Here is a 22,325-nt window from a genome sequence, read left to right on the forward strand (position 1 = left end):
ATGCTGCATTGACAGTGCTCTGGTCTTGATTACAGGGGTGGATTCGGATCAACTTGATTCTGATGATCTTGATGAGGAAGAGGATTATGATTTATTGGACAGCGATGCAGAGTCTGACACGAGAGGGGAAAACCCAGCGGAGGATGCGTCGGCAGCAGAGACTCTGGAGAATATCCGAGACTACATGGAGCAGATGGACCAGGAGCTGGCAGGCACCCACATTGGCAAAAGCTTTACTAAAATCACCGGTGAGGTATGTTACCTGTGGAAAAAGACACTCCATTCATATTTGGATTCCTGCAATGGGAGCACAAAATTCTCTCAGCGTGGCGCACTCGGTTGGTACCATCTTGGTCACCGTCATTTTTAACAGCCTTGTCGACCCTGCCCAATGGTGGTCCACGCATCAAGTGGGCCCAAAAGCAATTCTGTGCCCTTTTTTTGTCTCAAATGGTCATTTGAATCATAACTGGCACGAGACCAACGTTCCCGCTAAGCTGCGCAGCCGCGCAGTGGTCTGGAGGTCCCGCACAGGCCGTTCACTGGCTTTTATATGGAAGAAACAGCGCCTGAGGGAGCTAGTCTGACACCTGTTGGGTTTAACCTTGTGTGGAGTATAACACCAGATCTAAAAAGTGCTTAAATGATCCCTTGGTCAACCTGGACACTTACTAAGTTTACTCATTCCAAATGAGAGTGTGCGGACATAATCCCTATTCGCGCAGACACGCAGCGTTCTCTAGCAAAATACTGCGGATGCTGGAAATCTGAAATAACAACAGAAAATGCTGGAAATACTCAGCAGGCCAGGCAGCTTCCGTGGAGAGAGAAACAGCGTTACTGTTTCAGGTCTGGGACCCTTCATCAGAGTTCTCTTCTGGTTGGGCTGATTCACATTGGAGTCAGACATTAAAAACAAGGTTCTGACGAAGGGTCGTCGACCTGAAACGTTAACTCTGTTTACTCTCTCCACAGAAGCTCCCTGACCTGCTGAGTGTTTCCAGCATTTTCTGTTTTTATTTCAGATTTCCAGCGTCCGCGGTATTTTGCTTTTGTATTAAAAACAAGGTACTGCCCAGCTGTAACTGATACTGTAGCTACCAGCCTCTGTATAAAGACCCCAATGGGCTCAAAGCACGTGTTTTCTCAGGCCTTACATGGTGATGCGCTGTATTTACCCCGAGTCACTAAATGCTGTTTTCTGCTTGATCACCTCCTAGGTTGGCTCAGACAGACCTGATGCGAGTGAAGAAGCAAAGGGTGAATCGGAGGCCAGGTCTGGAGAGAATTCGAAGATCCAGCCTGTGGACGTGGATTTGAATCTAGTGGAGAACTTGCTAGAGTCGTACAGCTCACAAGCCGGCCTAGCTGGGCCTGCCTCGAACATCCTGCAGAGCATGGGGATACGTCTACCAGATAACCAGGACATATGAAACCCGCTGTGGCACCGCTGCTCCAAGATCTACAGTTTCATTATGATTAATGTACCGTCTCTGAAGTCTTAGCAGCCTTTAAGGCTGGGCGTGGGGTAGATAGCTGTCGAGATTTACCATAAAGTGGAAAAGCTCACATACTTTGAAAGCAAACTATTGTACAGGACTAGAATCTGAGGGAATGAGCCTTTTTATATTTTTACATTTTTCATAAAATCTTGCAGAAACTATTTTTGTAATTGTAAATAAATGTGGATGCAAACGACAAATGATGTAATGAGTAACAGAGTCGTTATCTCAACCGCCGGGTGTCCTGCAGCACTTCACAAACAATGACTTGCTTTTGAAGTGTAGATAAGTAAGTAAATATAGCAGCCAGTTTGCATGCAGCAAAATCCCATAAATAGCAATGAGATGAATTTAATTTATTTGAGGACGGATTTAGATTCACCTGAACAGGCAGCGACAGAGTTTCAGTATACCATCTCCTCTAAAAGATGGCGCCTCCAGCAATGTGCCACTACCTCAATACTGTACTGAAATTCAGACTAAACTCTGTTCTCAATTTCTAAAGTGCTGCTTAGATCCACAATCTTCCAAATGTGAGAATCTCCCCCTGCATACAGGAGTTGGCAGGAGTAACATATTGTTGGGTCTAATGGATGAATGTGCCTCCCAGCACATTTTGTTTTCATTCAGGGGATGTGGGCGTCACTGGCAAGGCCAGCATTTATTGCCCATTCCTTTGAGAAGGTGGTGGTGAGTCACCTTCTTGAACCGCTGCAGTCCGTGTGGTGAAGGTGCTCCCACAGTGCTGTTAGGGAGGGAGTTCCAGGATCTTGATCCAGCGACGATGAAGGAACGGCTCGATATATTTCTAAGTCAGGATGAGGAACTTGAAGCTGGGGTTGTTCTCCTCAGAGGAGAGAAGGTTAAGGGGAGATTTAATAGAGGTGTTCAAAATCGTGAAGGATTTTGAAATAATGAGAAATTGTTTCCCGTGGCAAAAGGGTCAGTAACCAGAAAATACAGATTTAAGGTAATTGGCAAAAGAACCCAAGGCGAGGTGAGCAGAATATTTTTTACACAGTGAGTTGTGATCTGGCATGCACTGCCTGAAAGGATGGTGGAAGTAGGTTCAATAATGGGCTGTATTTTGCAACCCCCTACGCATGAGGGTGCGTATGAGGTGTGTACGTGCCCATAGGGGCCGCGCAAGTTCCGGGTTTAGGCATGCGAAGCACATGCACTAAAACCCGGAACTTGCGATCTGTCAAGAATCCTCTTGACAGATACTCCGCGACCCCGGGAGATGGGCCTCTGCGGGTGGAGAGTTGCGCTATTTGCCCAACTTCCGCCCGCTGAATGCCTGTGAAATTCTTACACCTGGTTTTACCAGCATAAGAATTTTTTAAAATAGAAAAATAAAATGTTATCACTCATTTATAGATTAAAAACCCTGTCCAATGGGTTTTTTAGGCCTGTTAAAACACACTTTTTTTCAAAAAATTTAATTTTAAAATATTTAAATAGCATTTTAAATACGTGTTTTTTTTTTATTTCTTGTGTTCGTGTACTTTTTAAGTGATCCCCATTTCATACGTACGGAACAACCATAAGTATGAATGGGGATTCCCTTTTATTGGTTGGGCCGGCCCACGTGATCCCAGGGGCTCTTGCGAACTGCATGCGCCCGAGATACGTGGGGCTCTGCCCGCGCGTACCCGGAGAGGCCCAGGATCGCGAGTCTCCATATCTCCCGGGCCACCAGGTAAACGCGTAGATTTTTTACAGGTTGGAGGCATCCGCCCGCGGGAAGCCTCCGATCACAAATTTTGGGCCATTAACTTTCAAAAGGGAATGGGATAAATACTTGAAGGGGCTGACCTCAAAAGCCTGGCTTGTGTGATGTAATGTTTCCTCGCTTTATTTGCAACAAGAATCTAATGACACCTAACTGGGTAAATGCACCAGGTGCTGTGGAGCTAAGCAAATCCGATGGGTCCCAGTTTGACCCTTGGTCTGGACTTGCTGGCTGTTCTGTCGCACCCACCACATCATTCTGCTATCAGTTACAAAGCCTTCAGCTGTCCAATCCCCACACTCTGAAATTCTCTTTCTAAACCCCTCTTTGCAACCTCTTCCCCACGTTCAAAAGCCTCTTCAAAACCTACCCCTTCAACCACACCTTGCTGAGCTAGGGAGGGGAAACGCCACCACCTCTTAAGTTCCCCTCCAAGTCACACACCATCCTAACTTGGAAGTATATCTGCGTTCCTTTTTTTAAAAAAAATACGTGATGCAGAAATACCGTAGATCTTATTACTAATTCCACCTCCTGCAATATTCTCCCCTCCTGATGTCGAGGTATCCTTCCACAGGCACTAGCAGCCCTCCCAGTACCTTATGAAAGTGGTCATTCTCCCTGCAGGAGCCTAAACGGGCAGATTCAACAGGTTATTGACTGGAACTTTGCAGCCCATCCGCTTCTGTCCATCAAACGGCAAGGAGCAAGAATCCAGGTTTTTGACCCAGTGACGATGAAGGAACGGCGATATATTTCCAAGTTAGGATGGTGTTGTTGTTGATTGGCCTATGCAACGGTAAAAGCAGCGAGGCGCGGCAAGGCTCAAATATTTGCTCAGTCTGAAAAAGGGAAAAGTCAATAGCCATGCTGGTCCAAAGAGACGAGAGGGTGCTAGATTTTGCAAACACACAGCTGTGAAGCGGTGGAAGCTAATTTGTAACACGTTGCCCTGATGGCTGAGAGTTTATCCAATTTCAGTGAATGAATGGAGCTGTACAGACCGGGACTGTCCCAGGTTCGAGCTGATTCAGCTCTTGGCAGTGGGAGCAATACAATCAGTCCCTCTGTCCTTAGGAAAAATCCGCTAGTTACCATTCCTGATCGCTGGCTAGAGACCCCTGCTGGAAATACATGCTTGTGGACATCGAGTGACATGGTGCATTGAGCCTGGCTGTGATGCCATCCATGGGTAGCACTCTCACCTCTGATTCAGAAGGTTCTGGGTTCAAGTCCCACTCCAGAGACTTGAGCACAAAAATCTAGGCTGAGACTCCAGGGAGTGCTGCACTGTCGGAGGTGCTGTGTTTCGGCTGAGATATTAAACCGAAGTCCGCCTCATTTGCTCGCTCGGGTGAACGTAAAAGATCCCACAGCACTATTTTGAAGAAGAGCGGGTAAGTTATCCCCGGTGTTCTGGCCAATATTGTCCCTCAACCAACATGTAAAACAGATTATCTGGTCATTATCACATTGCTGTTTGTGGGAGGTTGCTGTGCGCAAATTGGCTGCCACATTTCCTACATTACAACAGAAAAGTACTCCATTGGCTGTAAAGTATTTTAGGATGCACTGAAATTGTGAAAGGCGCTATATAAATATAAGTTTTTAGTCGAATAGCTTTCCACCATTCACTATTGAGGTTTATATTGGGACTCTACTCATTGGAGTTCAGAAGAATGAGAGGCGATCTTATTGAAACATATAAGATTGTGAAGGGGTTGGATCGGGTGGATGCGGGGAGGATGTTCCCGATGATGGGTGAAACTAGAACTAGGGGGCATAGTCTTAGAATAAGGGGCTGCTCTTTCAAAACTGAGATGAGGAGGAACTACTTCACTCAGAGGGTGGTAGGTCCATGGAATATGCTGCCCCAAAAAGCTGTAGAAGCTACATCATTACATAAATTTAAAACAGAAATAGACAGTTTCCTAGAAGTAAAGGGAATTAAGGGTTATGGGGAGCAGGCAGGAATTTGGACATGAGTCTAGGTTCGGATCGGTCATGGCCCTGTGGGTAGCGGAGCGGGCCCAGGGGCCGTGTAGCCTGATCCTGCTCCTATTTCGTGCGTCTAACTCTGTTAGATTCAGGAGATGGTTCTGTGATAGTGGATTGGCGGTTAGGATCAGATCAGCCATGATCTTATTGAATGGCGGAGCAGGCTCGAGGGGGCGATTGGCCTACTCCTATTTCTTATGTTCTTATATGTGAATAATAGTAACTTGGACATGGTACTGGAGAGTGGTACACATGAAACCAGCAATGAATCAACACCCTCCGGTGAGACAAGGAGGAAACTTACCCACTGACTTCAATTCCAATACTTGGAATATACTGAGCAGGTTTCAGATGGGGATTCTCACTGTCTCTTTTTTTGTTGATGTATTTTTCTCTCTAGTATCTTTGTATAGGTAGATGACTACTCCACTGGCACTGATGAGAAGGCTAGTGAGAAGTGACGGTGAGAAAACCCATTCACGTGTGACAATGTTCCTCAGAGCCAGTACGTCCGTCTTTGCGACCTCAATCATGCTCGTTGTCAGTGCTGAGCTCAGCAAGGTGAACAGGCAGGTGAGAAAATTCAGCAAAGACCCCAGGAGGAGCACCATGGAAAAGAAACTCAGAAAGAGCAGACTGGCCCAGCTGCCCGAAGGGATGATCTGAGGACTGTCCGGGTGGAGAAAGCAGTATACAAACAGCAGTGGACAGCTGTTAATGGTGCAGGTGTAGTAGACATCCACCACTGACGTCTTGTGGTCTTCGCAAATCTTCTGGATCAACGTGAGGTAAGTGCTCTTGAACACGAGGTTTAACAATCCGTATACATACACAACAGCTTCATCGTTGAAGCTGTGAAGCCCTGAGGAGGAACAAATTAGAACAGTTCATATTTAGAAAGCTGGATTAAAAAAGGCTGGTAATGGTTACTTTTTCCCTCCATCCCTTTCACATTCCTCAAAAAAACTTCTGCATTCCAAGAGGACGTCCATTGAGCTGCTGCCAATGGCACCCTGCAGTTGGGAGATACGATGTGGTATGTCTTACGGCAACAATAGTAGATAGAATTTAAGGAGGAAAGTGCTGCACATAGGAAGGGAAATGGGTGACACGTGTACTCCGTGAATGGTGTTGGGATAGTGAAGGATGAAGTTGAAAGGAACCTCATGCCGCTCAACAATGTCTAACCAATGTCGGGCAGCTGTCAACAAAACCAACAGAACGTTGAACAGTAGAATACAAGCCAGAGGAAGTCCTGATCAAACTGCATAGTGTTCTGGTTTACCAACACCGTGAGTACTGTGTCCGGTTCTGGTCACAGAGACATTCATTTGCTAAAGTGCAGAGAAGAGCCACTGGCTGATCCCCAGCATCAAAAGGTTTGACCTCTATAAGGAAAAAGTGGAGAAACGGGGGCTTTTTAGCCTTGAAAGGAGGTGCTTTGAGAGATGATCCGACAGGAGCTACCCAAGCTAGCGGAATGGCAAAGGAAAATTAGATGAAATTACACGAGTAGACAAGGGGACGCAGGCTCAAACTAATAAGACAATTTTAGGACTGAGGAGATTCTCCTTCGCACAGTGACCAGTGCACGGAATGGGTTCTCGGATAGGATCGTAAAAGCAAAACCCTGGAACCATTCAAGACCAGTTAGATGCTGGAATGGTGAGGGGGGCAGGGCGGGGAAGTTCATTCTAGATGGATGAACTGGTTGGTCTTACTCATCCACAATTATGCTATGATAGAAGCAGGAGATTCGGCCCCTCGAGCCTGCTCCGCCATTCAATGAGATCATGGCTGATCATCCAAACTCAGTACCCTGTCCCTGCTTTCTCCCCATATCCCTTTAGCCTTAAGAAATATATCTAACTCCTTCTTGAATATATTTAATGAATTGGCCTCAACTGCCTTGTGTGGTAGAGAATTCCACAGGTTCACCACTCTCTGGGTGAAAAAATTCCTCCTCATCTCTGTCCTAAATGGCTTACCCCTTATCCTTAGACTGTGACCCCTGGTTCTGGACTCCCCGACCATCAGGAACATCCTTCTTGCATCTAGTCTGTCCAGTCCTGTCAGAATTTTATAAGTTTCAATAAGATCCCCTCTCATTCTTCTAAACTCCAGCGAGTATAAGCCCAATCGACCCAATCTCTCCTCATACGTCATTCCTGCCATCCCAGGTAGCAGCCTGGTGAATCTTCGCTGAACTCCTTCCATGGCAAGAACATCCTTCCTCAGATAAGGCGACCAAAACTGCACACAATACTCAAGATGTGGTCTCACCAAGGCCCTGTACAACTGCAGCAAGACATCCTTGTTCCTGTACTCAAACCCTCTCGCTACAAAGGCCAACAAACCATTTGCCTTCTTAACCGCCTGCTGCACCTGCATGCTTACCTTCAGGGACTGGTGCACAAGGACACCCAGGTCTCGTTGCACTTCCCCTTCTCCCAATCTATTGCCATTCAGATAATAATCTGCCTTCCTGTTTTTGCCACCAAAGTGGATAAATATATCTAACTCCTTCTTGAATATATTTAATGAATTGGCCTCTACTGCCTTCTGTGGTAGAGAATTCCACAGGTTCACCACTCTCTGGGTGAAGAAATTCCTCCTCATCTCTGTCCTAAATGGCTTACCCCTTATCCTTAGACTGTGACCCCTGGTTCTGGACTCCCCCGCCATCGGGAACGGCCTCCTGCATCTAGTCTGTCTAATCCTGTTCGAATTTTATAAGTTTCAATGAGATCCCCTCTCATTTTTCTAAACTCTAGCAAATATAAGCCTAATCAACCCAATCTCTCATATGTCATTCCTGCCATCCCAGGTATCAGTCTGGTGAATCTTCACTGCACTCCCTGCAAGCCTGGTATTTCCAGGTGGTTTCACCATCCAATATACTAACCAGGCCTGACTCTGCTTAGCTTCTCCAAATCAGACAAGATCAGGTGTTTTCAGACTAGTGTGGCTGTAGGCTAATTGACCTAGAAATACACTACTGTTACTGGTTGTCTGTTCCACATCTCCACTGTACTCTGGGGGGTATAATTCCTCATCACTAACCTTGACTGAGGCTTGTGAATTCCGTCATGGTGACCTTGAGCTTGGTGCACACTGTTCAAGCTAAATCACCTTCTCCTTATCAATACCTCTCAATATTCCAAAGACCCACATCTCCTTAGTCTTTCCCTGGCAACAGACTTTGTTCTGCAGCTTAATTCAAGTCACCTCTCACCTAAATTAAATAAGTTTAGGGACCAACAATAACCAATTTCGACAAACCACGCTGGTGCTGCGAGAATTAATGCTCCACCAACCATTTGTTGATCGGTTTTCGGTATTTTTTGGAGAGAGAAAAATGAAGCTGCTGTCGATCACCCTTAGTGACATTCGGTTTGTTATTCGCTGTCTTGCTGAAAGTAGGTTTATTATGATACAAGGGGAAATTTGGCACTTGCTGCAAAAGACAGAAACATTCCTCAGTTGGACAAACAAGAGCTAATGGAATCTAACCTCTGTGGTTAATGATTGGCAATATTTTATGAACTACCATGGCTATAGTTGGGAAGAGATGACTTTATGTCTGAGAGCAATTTTAAGTAGAGATAAAAAGAAAGTTAACTGCAAATGCTGGTTTATATTTGTGAAAAGAAAAGCTAGATTAACGTTTTGGTTACAGAACTGGGAAGAGAGGGCAATGTCAGCTTATCACAAAGGGTTTAATGTTAACCTATATTGGTTTCCATATTTAAGAAAAGATATACTTGCTCTCGAGGCGGTTCAGAGAAGGTTCACTCGGTTGATTCCGGAGATGAGGGGGTTGAAGTATGAGGAAAGGTTGAGTAGGTTGGGACTCTACTCATTGGAGTTCAGAAGAATGAGAGGCGATCTTATCGAAACATAGGCTTGATCGGGTGGATGCGGTGAGGATGTTTCCACTGATGGATGAGATTAGAACAAGGGGCTGCCCTTTCAAAACTGAGATGGGGAGAAACTTCTTCACTCAGAGGGTAGTAAATCTATGGAATTTGCTACCTCAGAGAGCTGTGAAAGCTGCAACATTAAATAAATTTAAAATGGAGATAGACATTTTCCTAGCAGATAAGGGAATTAGGGGTTACGGGGAGAGGGCAGGGAAGTGGACGTGAGTATAGGTTCAGATCAGCCATGAGCCTATTGAATGGCGGAGCAGGCCTGAGGGGCCGTATGGCCTACTCCTGCTCCTATTTCTTATGTTCTTATCTTCTCCTTTATAGATGGTGGTGGACGTGTTGTGTATTTACTAGTGTTTGCTGTTTTTATTTCACTTTTGCCAACAATAACCTGTGCTTATAATCGAGCCTTTAACGCCCTAAGATGCTCCACAGCACGAGCGAGGTGAGGTGAATGCAGGCTTGATTGAAGAGACAATTATTAAGCACTCTTCAAGGGAGAGACGTAACAAGGTGGAGGTGTTATGGAAAGAAATTCCAACGTGCAGCAGCACAAAGGCCTGAAGGCTTTACCACCAAGGATGGAACAGAGGGAGAGAGGGTGGGAAGCTGCGTCGAAGGTACAAACTGTGGCGTAGGGTGAGAAGATGTCGTAGAGGTAGGATGTACATTAAGATAGGAAGTAGAGTTTGAAACTACGGACTTGTGTTTATATAACATAGATCTATATAACATTTCTTTAACAAAAGCTTAACATAAAATTAATTACTTTGACGTGCAGTGATCTGTGTAAGCTTTGCTAGAATAGGGTGACCATATTTTCTAAACCAAATCCGGGGAGACACAGGGTGGGAGCACAGCAAAGTAGGCAGGACGTGTTTCAAGAAAACCGGCACGGCGACTTTGTTGCTTCTGCTAGTGGAATACACGTAGAGACAACGCCATTTTCACTTTCGAATCTTGCATGTGTTCTGGCAATAGTGCTGCACCATCTACATTCATCCCCGAATACTCTAACTTTTAATTTCTCAATTTTAAATCTGTTCCATAGCAAAATACTGCAGATGTTGGAAATCCGAAATAACAACAGAAAATGCTGGAAAAACTCAGCAGGTCAGGCAACATCCGTGGAGAGAAATTTGAGTTGACGTTTCGGGTTGGACCCTTCTTCAAAACTGGAAAGAAAAGAAACTAGGTCGGAGGCAGGGCTGCGATCGGACAAAAGAATAAAAGAAACAAAAGAAGTAAAAGAGATTAGAAGCTAGACGAGATGGTAATAGGCTGGGATTAGGTGTAAAGTGTACTGGCAGGGCAAAAGATAGCTGCCAGGTGTGAGAGAGAAACAAAAGGAAAGGGGGGGGGGAAAGGAGTGGAACAATTACAAGAGAAAATGAAATGGGGGCCGAGCTTATGATCTGAAATTGTTGAACTCGATATTGAGTCCGGAAGGCTGCAGACTGCCTAATCGGAAGATGAGGTGCTGTTCCTCGAGTTTACGTTGAGCTTCCGTGGAACAATACAAGAGGCCAAGGACGGTGAGGTCCGAGTGGGAATGGAGCGGTGAATTAAAATGACGGGCGACCGGAAGCTCGGGGTCACCCTTACGGACTGAACGGAGGTGTTCCGCAAAGCGGTCACCCAATCTGCGTTTGGTCTCCCCAATGTAGAGGAGACCGCATCGTGAGCAGCGAATACAGTATACTAGATTGCGAGAAGTACAAGTAAATCGCTGTTTCACCTGGAAGGGGTGTTTGGGGCCCTGGACAGTGGGAAGGGGGGAGGTATAGGGGCAGGTGTTACATCTCCTCCGCTTGCACGGGAAGGTGCCAGGCGAAGAGGAAGGGCTGTTTGGGGTGATAGAGGAGTGGACTAGGGTGTCTCGGAGGGAGCGGTCCCTGCGGAATGCTGAAAGGGGAGGGGAGGGGAAGATACGTTTGGTGGTGGGATCACTTTGGAGGTAGCGGAAATGCCGGAGGATGATCCGTTGAATGTGGAGGCTGGTGGGGTGAAAGGTGAGGACAAGGGGAACCCTATCGTGGTTCCAGGAGGGAGGGGCAGGGGTGAGGGCAGAAGTGCGGGAGATAGAACTGACACGGTCGAGGGCAGTGTCAACCACAGTAGAGGGGAGTCCTCGGTTGCGGAAAAAGGAAGACATGTCTGAAGCACTGGTGTGGAAGGTGGCGTCGTCGGAGCAGATACGGCGGAGGCGGAGAAACTGGGAGAATGGAATAGAGTCCTTACAGGAAGCGGGGTGGGAGGAAGTGTAGTCCAGATAGCTGTGGGAGTCAGTGGGCTTGTGGTAAATATTGGTCGATAACCTATCCCCAGAGATGGAGACGGAGAAGTCGAGGAAGGGAAGGGAAGAGTCCGAGATGGACCATGTGAAGGTGAGGGAAGGGTGGAAATTGGAGGGAAAGTGAATGAAATTGTCAAGTTCGGGGCGAGAGCAGGAAACGGCACCGATACAGTCATCAATGTATCGGAAAAAGAGGTGAGGGAGGGGACCCGAGTAGGACTGGAACAAAGATTGTTCCACATAGCCCACGAAAAGGCAGGCATAGCTAGGACCCATGCGGGTACCCATGGCAACACCTTTGATTTGGAGGAAATGAGTGGAGTTAAAGGAGAAGTTGTTCAATGTGAGAACAAGTTCAGCCAGGCGGAGGAGGGTCGTGGTGGATGGGGACTGGTCGGGCCTCTGTTCAAGGAAGAAGCGGAGCGCCCTCAGGCCATCCGGGTGGGGGATGGAGGTGTAGAGGGATTGTACGTTCATGGTGAAAAGGAAGCGGTTGGGGCCAGGAAACTGGAAACTGTTAAAGTGGCGGAGGGCGTCTGAAGAGTCGCGGATGTAGGTGGGAAGAGACTGGACAAGGGGAGAAAAGATAGAGTCAAGATAGGAAGAGATAAGTTCTGTAGGGCAAGAACAGGCTGAAACGATGGGTCTACCAGGGCAGTCCTGTTTGTGGATCTTGGGAAGGAGGTAGAAGCGGGCTGTGCGGGGTTGGGGAACTATGAGGTTGGTGGCAGCAGGGGGAAGATCTCCAGAGGAGATGAGGTCAGTGACAGTCTTGGAAACGGTGGTTTGATGTTCGGTAGTGGGGTCATGGTCCAGGTGGAGGTAGGAGGAGGTGTCGGAGAGTTGGCGTTCAGCTTCCGCTAGGTAGAGGTCAGTACGCCAAACAACAACAGCACCACCCTTGTCAGCGGGTTTAATGACAATGTCAGGGTTGGATCTAAGAGAATGGAGTGCTGCAAGTTCAGAGGGAGGTAGGTTGGAGTGAGTGAGGGGAGCAGAGAAATGGAGACGGCCGATGTCATGGCGGCAGTTAGCGATGAAAAGATCTAGAGAGGGTAAGAGGCCAGGGGGAGGGGTCCAGGTGGAACGGGAATTCTGCAAGCGGGAGAAAGGGTCAGTTGTGTGGGGGGAAGACTCCTGGCCAGTGAAGTGGGCACGGAGACGAAGGCGGCGGAAAAAGAGCTCAACATCGTGCCGAGCTCGAAATTCATTGAGGTGGGGGCGTAAGGGGATGAAGCTCAGGCCTTTGCTGAGGACTGATCGTTCAGGGTCAGAGAGTGGAAGGTCAGAGGGGATAGTGAAAACGCGGCAGGGGGTGGGATTGGGAGAAGGGGGGTCAGAGGAAAGTGAAGGGGAAGAAGGTTCCGGAGGGGCGTTGGTGTCCAAGAGTTGATGAAGTTCTGCTCTTCTCTTCGACGGGATCTCCGTTTGGCTCTTCAACCTTGTTCAGCTTCATTACTTTCAGTTTCCCTTCTCGTGTTTGATCAGGTATCTGCCAAGATTCGGTTTCACAGCCACATCATTTTCCTCAGCAACTGTCTCCGGTTCCGACTTACTCCACGTGGATTCCAACTAAACTTCCACCCTTCATGTTTCGGATCCACCCAGGATTACAAATATCTCCAAGATATTCATCGTTCCTCGAACTACTGCTCTCGCCGCATCCTGAGATCCACGCTCAACGCCATGCGGCGCCACATGAACACACTCGACTTCTCTCTTCAGCAACACCGGCGCACTCTATCTCAAAGCTGTCCGGGTCCACAGTTCCATTTCATCCTTCGACTCATCCGACGCTTCAACAAAAAACTTTTCTTCTTCCTTTCCGATGTCAAGGATCGCAAGCTTCATCAACTCTTGGACACCAACGCCCCTCCGGAACCTTCTTCCCCTTCACTTTCCTCTGACCCCCCTTCTCCCAATCCCACCCCCTGCCGCGTTTTCACTATCCCCTCTGACCTTCCACTCTCTGACCCTGAACGATCAGTCCTCAGCAAAGGCCTGAGCTTCATCCCCTTACGCCCCCACCTCAATGAATTTCGAGCTCGGCACGATGTTGAGCTCTTTTTCCGCCGCCTTCGTCTCCGTGCCCACTTCACTGGCCAGGAGTCTTCCCCCCACACAACTGACCCTTTCTCCCGCTTGCAGAATTCCCGTTCCACCTGGACCCCTCCCCCTGGCCTCTTACCCTCTCTAGATCTTTTCATCGCTAACTGCCGCCATGACATCGGCCGTCTCCATTTCTCTGCTCCCCTCACTCACTCCAACCTACCTCCCTCTGAACTTGCAGCACTCCATTCTCTTAGATCCAACCCTGACATTGTCATTAAACCCGCTGACAAGGGTGGTGCTGTTGTTGTTTGGCGTACTGACCTCTACCTAGCGGAAGCTGAACGCCAACTCTCCGACACCTCCTCCTACCTCCACCTGGACCATGACCCCACTACCGAACATCAAACCACCGTTTCCAAGACTGTCACTGACCTCATCTCCTCTGGAGATCTTCCCCCTGCTGCCACCAACCTCATAGTTCCCCAACCCCGCACAGCCCGCTTCTACCTCCTTCCCAAGATCCACAAACAGGACTGCCCTGGTAGACCCATCGTTTCAGCCTGTTCTTGCCCTACAGAACTTATCTCTTCCTATCTTGACTCTATCTTTTCTCCCCTTGTCCAGTCTCTTCCCACCTACATCCGCGACTCTTCAGACGCCCTCCGCCACTTTAACAGTTTCCAGTTTCCTGGCCCCAACCGCTTCCTTTTCACCATGAACGTACAATCCCTCTACACCTCCATCCCCCACCCGGATGGCCTGAGGGCGCTCCGCTTCTTCCTTGAACAGAGGCCCGACCAGTCCCCATCCACCACGACCCTCCTCCGCCTGGCTGAACTTGTTCTCACATTGAACAACTTCTCCTTTAACTCCACTCATTTCCTCCAAATCAAAGGTGTTGCCATGGGTACCCGCATGGGTCCTAGCTATGCCTGCCTTTTCGTGGGCTATGTGGAACAATCTTTGTTCCAGTCCTACTCGGGTCCCCTCCCTCACCTCTTTTTCCGATACATTGATGACTGTATCGGTGCCGTTTCCTGCTCTCGCCCCGAACTTGACAATTTCATTCACTTTCCCTCCAATTTCCACCCTTCCCTCACCTTCACATGGTCCATCTCGGACTCTTCCCTTCCCTTCCTCGACTTCTCCGTCTCCATCTCTGGGGATAGGTTATCGACCAATATTTACCACAAGCCCACTGACTCCCACAGCTATCTGGACTACACTTCCTCCCACCCCGCTTCCTGTAAGGACTCTATTCCATTCTCCCAGTTTCTCCGCCTCCGCCGTATCTGCTCCGACGACGCCACCTTCCACACCAGTGCTTCAGACATGTCTTCCTTTTTCCGCAACCGAGGACTCCCCTCTACTGTGGTTGACACTGCCCTCGACCGTGTCAGTTCTATCTCCCGCACTTCTGCCCTCACCCCTGCCCCTCCCTCCTGGAACCACGATAGGGTTCCCCTTGTCCTCACCTTTCACCCCACCAGCCTCCACATTCAACGGATCATCCTCCGGCATTTCCGCTACCTCCAAAGTGATCCCACCACCAAACGTATCTTCCCCTCCCCTCCCCTTTCAGCATTCCGCAGGGACCGCTCCCTCCGAGACACCCTAGTCCACTCCTCTATCACCCCAAACAGCCCTTCCTCTTCGCCTGGCACCTTCCCGTGCAAGCGGAGGAGATGTAACACCTGCCCCTATACCTCCCCCCTTCCCACTGTCCAGGGCCCCAAACACCCCTTCCAGGTGAAACAGCGATTTACTTGTACTTCTCGCAATCTAGTATACTGTATTCGCTGCTCACGATGCGGTCTCCTCTACATTGGGGAGACCAAACGCAGATTGGGTGACCGCTTTGCGGAACACCTCCGTTCAGTCCGTAAGGGTGACCCCGAGCTTCCGGTCGCCCGTCATTTTAATTCACCGCTCCATTCCCACTCGGACCTCACCGTCCTTGGCCTCTTGTATTGTTCCACGGAAGCTCAACGTAAACTCGAGGAACAGCACCTCATCTTCCGATTAGGCAGTCTGCAGCCTTCCGGACTCAATATCGAGTTCAACAATTTCAGATCATAAGCTCGGCCCCCATTTCATTTTCTCTTGTAATTGTTCCACTCCTTTCCCCCCCCCCTTTCCTTTTGTTTCTCTCTCACACCTGGCAGCTATCTTTTGCCCTGCCAGTACACTTTACACCTAATCCCAGCCTATTACCATCTCGTCTAGCTTCTAATCTCTTTTACTTCTTTTATTCTTTTGTCCGATCGCAGCCCTGCCTCCGACCTAGTTTCTTTTCTTTCCAGTTTTGAAGAAGGGTCCAACCCGAAACGTCAACTCAAATTTCTCTCCACGGATGTTGCCTGACCTGCTGAGTTTTTCCAGCATTTTCTGTTGTTATTTTAAATCTGTTCCAAACAGACTGAGATTTTCCATACAAGGTGTGAAACAGCCTCTGCCCGGGGGGGGGGGGGGGGGAGAATTTAGAGGTTTCCTTATTCAGTAAAGAAAACACGATGCACCGTACTAACCTGAGGTAAAGTAAATCCACTCAGCCACCAGCTCCCACCGCGCCCTTGGCTTCTCCCGCGCATTTTAAAGGTTCCGCCCTCCGGCCAGTCACTATTGGCCGAAAAACAGGGTCAGGTGACTCAATCGCCCAGAGTGCTGTGCGGCCCGAGCTATCGACAGCGCCTTTTCTCCGCCGCGCTGCCATTGTGGGAAGGTCAGGGCCGCCATCGTGGCCTCCGTTCAAAGGGCTCCTGGAATCCGTTCCTGAGCTACCCCCCGCCCCCCCCCCCGGGATTTCTGTACATGTACGTTTAAAAAAACAAAGACTCTATACAGGGACATGCTTTCTGAACCGGGGACTCTGTACGGGGACATTGTTTGCCCGGGGACACAGTACCTCAACGGGGGGACGTATGGTCAGCCTATGCTAGAAGTATGATGGTTTATTCTTCATATCGCGTCTTACCTGCAAGAACTGAACACAAAGTGACCAGCAGCACCAAGGAAGCACTGCTGGAGGAAATTCTCTTTTTCAAGTTAAATGTCTCCACCAGTGCCAAGCTGGCCAAGGGTGTAAACCGCCTGATGAACGCGAAGACTGTGAAGTTGGAGCTGGTCACAGCCCACAGGGTTAGGACTGAGTGAAAACTGAAACAAATTGAAGGGAGCAGGAAAATCTCTCCGCTCTCCAGTAAATAGGGCTGGATCGCCAACAGTCTGGTTCGCTTCAATAATTGCAGCACGACAATGGTCAGCAGTGCCTATCAAAATATAACAACAGTATCATAAAGGAGAACTTGTATTTATATAGCACCTTGTCACATCCCCCAGAATGTCTCAAAGCACTTTGCGTAGAACAAATTACTTTAAAATGCAATGAATGTTATGTGCACTAATGCAGCCGTTTTGTGCAGAGCAAGATCCCACAAATAGTCATGCGACGAATCACCAGCTAATCTGCTTTTATTAGTGTTGGTTGAAGAGGGAATGTTGGCCAGGACTTCCTGCTCTTCAAATAGTGCTGTGTGATCTTTGAAATCCCCTTGAAAGGCATATAGGCACTTGTTTTAACTCCGACAGTGCAATTCAATACTGCACTGGAGTGTCTGCCCACTTCATGAAGCTCTAATTCTTGGAGTGGAGCTCAAACCACAATGCTCTAGCCACATTGGTGAGCCACCCATCAAACCTCTCCTGCAATGTTTGCACTGGTGTCAGCTGGAGTGCCACTAACCCTCTGAATTCAAATATAATTCTTTGGTGCAAAAATAACATTTAGGTTCTTTTTGGACACACAAAATTGCTTGTCACTGGAAGAAAGACTTGCATCTATACAGCACCTTTTACAACCACCAGACATCTCAATGCACTTTACAGCCAATGAAGTACTTTTGAAGTGCAGTCACTGTTGTAATGTAGGAAACACAGCAGCCAATTCGTGCACAGCAAGCTCCCACAAACAGCAATGTGTAATGACCAGATAATCTGTTTTAGTGATGTTAATTGAGGGATAAATATTGGCCAGGACACTGGGGATAACTCCCCTGCTCTTCTTCGAAATAGTGCCATGGGGTCTTTTACATCCACCTGAGAGAGCAGATGGGACCTCGGTTTAACATCTCATCTGAAAGACAGCACCTCCGACAGTGCAGCACTCTCCCAGCACTGCACTGGAGTGTCAGTCTAGATTTATGTGCTCAAGTCCCATGGAGTGGGACTTGAACCTGCAACCTTCTGACCCAGAGGCAAGTGGGCTGCCCACTGAGCCACAGCTGACACTGAGAAAGTGAGAGTTAGCAGCTCATTCACAGCACAACACTTAAAGAATTGACATACAACCATAACAGGTGAGCGAAGGCCAGCAGGCCTATCACGGCTTGCCCTGTCCACTGGACACAGCAATCTCATGCACCACTGTCCCCAGCTACTAGTAATGCTGACTCCTGCGGAAAGCAAAAAATACCTACAACCAATTTCAGTATATATTCAGGGAAATTCTTCCCTGACTCTTCCTACATTACAACAATGATTACACTTCAAAAAGTACTTAATTGGCTGTAAAGCGCTTTGGGACGTCCGGTGGTCATGAAAGGCGTTATAGAAATGCAAGTCTTTCTTTTCTTTCTGACTCCATGAGGCAACCAAGCAATCTTCCAGAGACCGCAAATGCCTGTGATCCCTGAAACACCAGTAAAAATTCTACAAACCTATATAATAAAAATAGTTCTGATGAAAGGTCATCGACCTGAAACGTTAACTCTGTTTCTCTCTTCACAGATGCTGCCTGACCTGCTGAGTATCTCCAGCATTTTCTGTTTTTATAATAAAAACAGAACTTGACTTATTCAATCACCATCAACCAGTGACACTGATTTTAGGCAATAGAAGCCACATTATAAATACTTGAAGAGAAAAAATTTGCAGGACGATGGGAAAAGAGCAGGGGAGTGGGATTAATTGGATAACTCTACCAAGGAGCCAGCACAGGCACGATGGGCCAAATGGCCACCTTCTGTACTGTATCATTCAACAACAACTTGTACTTATATAGTGCCTTTAAAAGTAGTAAACTGTCCCAAGGCGCTTCACAGGAGTGTTATAAAACAAAGTTTGGCGCCAAGACACGAGATATTAGGGCAGATGGTCAAAGGGGTCGGTTTTAAGGAGCGTCTTAAAGGAGGAAAGAGAGGTGGAGAGGTTTAGGGAGGGAACTCCAGAGCTCAGGGCCATGGCAGTTGAAGGCACGGCCGCCAATGGTGGAGCGATTCAAATTGGAGATGCTCCAGAGGCCAGAACTGAAGGAGCACAGATATCTCGGGGGGTTGTAGGGCTGGAGGAGATTACAGGGATAGGGAGGGGACGAGGCCATGGAGGTGATTTGAAAACAAGGATGAGAATTTTTAAAACTGAGGCGGTGCTTAACAGGGAGCCAATTTTATGATTCTATATATTAAAGGTATCATTCTATGATTCTATATATCAAAGGCATCATTCTATGATTCTATATATTAAAGGCATCATTCCATGATTCTATATATTAAAGGTATCATTCTATGACTATATATCAAAGGTATCATTCCATGATTCTATATATTAAAGGCATCATTCTATGATTCTATATATTAAAGATATCATTCTATGATTCTATATATTAAAGATAGCATTCCATGATTGTATATATTAAAGATATCATTCTATATATTAATGACATCATTCTATAATTCTATATATTAAAGATATAATTCCATGATTCTATATATCAAAGGCATCATTCTATAATTCTATGTATTAAAGATATCATTCTATGATTCTATATATAAAAGGCATCATTCTATAATTCTATATATTAAAGATAGCATTCCATGATTCTATATATTAATGACATCATTCTATGATTCTATATATTAAAGATATCATTCTATGATTCTATATATAAAAGGCATCATTCTATGATTCTATATATAAAAGACAAGGCCACTTGTTTTGGGTTTTCACTGACAAATGGACACAACTAGGGGGATTCAATTCCTAAAACACCAGTTTCCTGGTGCTAAGAGCAGAATTGGAGTGACTCAGTCGCTGTGAGCAGAGTAGTCCTGGCGATGGATACACTTGGCCACTGTCCTGTCTCCAATTTAAAGCCACCCTCACCCACCTGCTCCCGCTGAGTAGGTCGGGAGTTGTAGTTCCCGGCGGAGCCGCTCGCCATGGTAACAGAGCGAGCCGCCGGGGGCCGGGAGACTACAAGTCCCAGGCTGTCCGGCGCAAGGCGCCGACTCTCCTCACCTGGCAGAGGGCGATGAAGGCGGGGAAGTGGAAGCGGTACTGGCTGATGAAGATGCCGTTGAAGAAGTCGGAGAAGGCAGAGCAGATCGTGTAGAGAGCCGCGGCCGAGAGCCAACAGCCGCACTGCAGCCACCTGTGGCCGGGCTTCTGAGCAGGGATCGCCGCTGCCATCCTACTGGGAAGTGGGAGTCCACCTGCAGTCAAATTAAAAATTAACTACAAGCCATTTACAATGGAGCAGCCAGCCTGAGCTCTCTCCACAGACCTCTATTCCCACAGCAGTCAATGATTTACAGGATACTGAAACCCCCTCCTTGCGTTTAAATTTAAAAATAAACCCTGGAAATCTGAAATAAAAGCAGAAAATGCTGAATGTACACAACAATTAGGACATCCCACTCTGACCTCTTTGTCCTTGGCCTCTTACACTGTTCCAATGAAACTCAACTCGAGGAACATCACCTCATCTTTCGATTAGGTACTTTACAGCCTTCTGGACTCATTGAGTTCAACTATTTCAGATGGTAATCTCTACCCCCATTTTTTCAGATGGCAGCTGTTGATAATGATTCTTATATGCCCATTTACACCTCATCTAGAGCCATCTTTTGTTTCTTTACTTGTCCCATTACCCTCTCCTTTTACCTCGCACCATCATCCCTTTTGTCATTTAATCGCTCCTGCCTTCCACCCTATCACAGACCTTCCCTTTCCTCCCCCCTGCCTCTGCACTTGCTTAAACCCTGTTATATCACCAGAGTAAGACAATAACTTATTCCAGTTCTGACAAAAGGTTCATCAGCCTGAAACAGTTGACTCTGTTTCTCTCTCCACAGATGCTGCCTGACCAGCTGAGTGTTTCCAGCATTTTCTGTTTTTATTTCAGATTTCCAGCATCTGCAGTATTTCGCTTTTGAATTGGGACAAGAGGAAAGATTGGTTAACCTGTGTGTGGCTTTGACAAAAAGCTTTAAATGTTAAAAGGAAAGACAAAGAATTGCATTTATATAGTGCCTTTCACAACCTCAGGATGTCCCAGCCTGCTTTAACTTGTCTATTCTTTTAGCTTGTTCTATGCATTTCCTACATTACAACAGTGACTACAATTCAAAAGTATTTCATTGGCTGTCAAAAAAGAAAGACTTGCATTACTATAGCGCCTTTCTCAACCACCGGACGTCCCAAAGCGTTTTACAGCCAATGAAGTACTTTTTTGGAGTGTAGTCACTGTTGTAATGTAGGAAACGCAGCAGCCAATTTGCACACAGCAAGCTCCCACAAACAGCAATGTGACAATGACCAGATAATCTGTCTTTTATTGATGTTGATTGAGGGATAAATATTGGCCAGGACACTAGGGAGAACTCCCCTGTTCTTCTTTGAAGTAGTGCCGCAGGATCTTTTATGTCCACCTGAGAGAGCAGACGGGGCCTCGGTTTAACGTCTCATCCGAAAGATGGCACTGTCAGCAGTGCAGCACTCCCTCAGTACTGCACTGGAGTGTTAGCCTAGCTTTTTGTGTTCAAATTTCTGGAGAGGGACTTGAACCTACAACCGTTATATTCAGAGGTGAGGGTGCTACCCACTGAGCCACAGCTGACACGAGCTTGACACAGCTGTCAAGAGCTTTGAGACGTCCTGAAGTCGTGAAAGATGCTCTATAAATGCAAGTTTTTTCTCTTTATCAGATGCTGATGGGTCTGCTTTGTATTTCCAGCACTTTCTTAATTTCCTTGGGAGAACATGGTATTGGTTAGGCCAGAGTAAGGGTGGGTTTCTACAGTAATTTTAGCATTGAGGGCTTGACAGGGTAGATGCTGAGGCTGTTTCCCTTTGGCTGGAGAGTCTAGAACTAGGGGTACAGTCTCAGGATAAGGGGTCAGTCATTTAGGTCCAAGATGAGGAGAAATTTCTTCACTCGGAGGGTTGTGAGTCTTTGTAATTCTGAACCCCAGAGGGCTGTGGATGCTCAGTCGTTGAGTATATTCAAGGCTGAGGTCAATAGATTTTTAGACACTAGGGGAATCGGGATATGGGGTTAGGGCGGGAAAGTGGAGTTGAGGCCGAAGATCAGCCATGATTCTATTGAATGGCAGAGCAGACTCGAAGGGCCGAATGGCCTACACCTGCTCCTAATTCTTATGTTCTTATTGCTATGCGGTGGTTTCCAAAGATGGTGGCCAGATAGCTCCAGAGACAGATCTGACTCCAGGAGAGAGCAGTGCTAGATCCATTGGAGAGTCTGTATAACTGCAGTGCAGTATCAAACCGAGATTCAAAACTGATCAGGCGTTCCCTTGCACTTTTTAAGCTTGCTCGGAGCTTAGTATTGAGGCTGTGGCATTCCCTTCCACACTCATTACATTTACATTTTAATGGACAAGAGCAGAGCTCTACGTAGAAGTATAAACATGAAATAAAAAGAGAAAATGCTGGAAATACTCAGCAAGTCGGGCAGCATCTGTGGAGAGAGAAGCAGAGTTACCGTTTCAGGCCGATTAAATAAATTTTTAAAA

At 47.2% G+C, this 22,325-nt stretch overlaps 2 protein-coding genes across 2 annotated transcripts in view; one reads left to right on the forward strand and one right to left on the reverse strand.

Moving 5' to 3' along the window:
- ecd (ecdysoneless homolog (Drosophila)) overlaps positions 1 to 1,705 on the forward strand; it is a 29,650-nt gene extending 27,945 nt beyond the window's left edge. The window contains exons 12-13 of the mRNA XM_085970621.1: positions 36 to 253; positions 1,221 to 1,705. Coding sequence (XP_085826747.1) covers positions 36 to 253; positions 1,221 to 1,433 — 431 coding nt within the window. The 3' untranslated portion in view covers positions 1,434 to 1,705. The remainder of the gene's footprint in view (positions 1 to 35; positions 254 to 1,220) is intronic.
- LOC147098653 (solute carrier family 35 member D3) lies at positions 174 to 19,999 on the reverse strand. Its single transcript, XM_085970623.1, has 4 exons — positions 19,810 to 19,999; positions 16,490 to 16,784; positions 5,540 to 6,097; positions 174 to 262 (listed from the first exon to the last, which is right to left on the reverse strand). The coding sequence occupies exons 1-3, from the start codon at positions 19,978 to 19,980 to the stop codon at positions 5,583 to 5,585; spliced, it is 981 nt and encodes a 326-aa protein (XP_085826749.1). The 5' UTR covers positions 19,981 to 19,999; the 3' UTR covers positions 174 to 262; positions 5,540 to 5,582.
- Positions 20,000 to 22,325: the final 2,326 nt, after the last annotated feature.

The sequence above is a fragment of the Somniosus microcephalus genome, chromosome 29, assembly GCF_052327205.1.
Source record: "Somniosus microcephalus isolate GS21.2 chromosome 29, FLI_Smic_1.0, whole genome shotgun sequence".
In the NCBI taxonomy this organism is placed as follows: domain Eukaryota; kingdom Metazoa; phylum Chordata; class Chondrichthyes; order Squaliformes; family Somniosidae; genus Somniosus; species Somniosus microcephalus.

Bases quoted from the DNA above. Each gene is read 5' to 3' on its own strand.
- LOC147098653 (XM_085970623.1), bottom strand. From the start codon at position 19,980: ATGGCAGCGGCGATCCCTGCTCAGAAGCCCGGCCACAGGTGGCTGCAG. The intron at 16,785-19,809 runs GTGAGGAGAGTC...ATATTTTGATAG, and splicing joins CCTTCATCGCCCTCTGCCAG to GCACTGCTGACCATTGTCGT. The intron at 6,098-16,489 runs GTAAGACGCGAT...GTTCCTCCTCAG, and splicing joins TTTGTGTTCAGTTCTTGCAG to GGCTTCACAGCTTCAACGAT.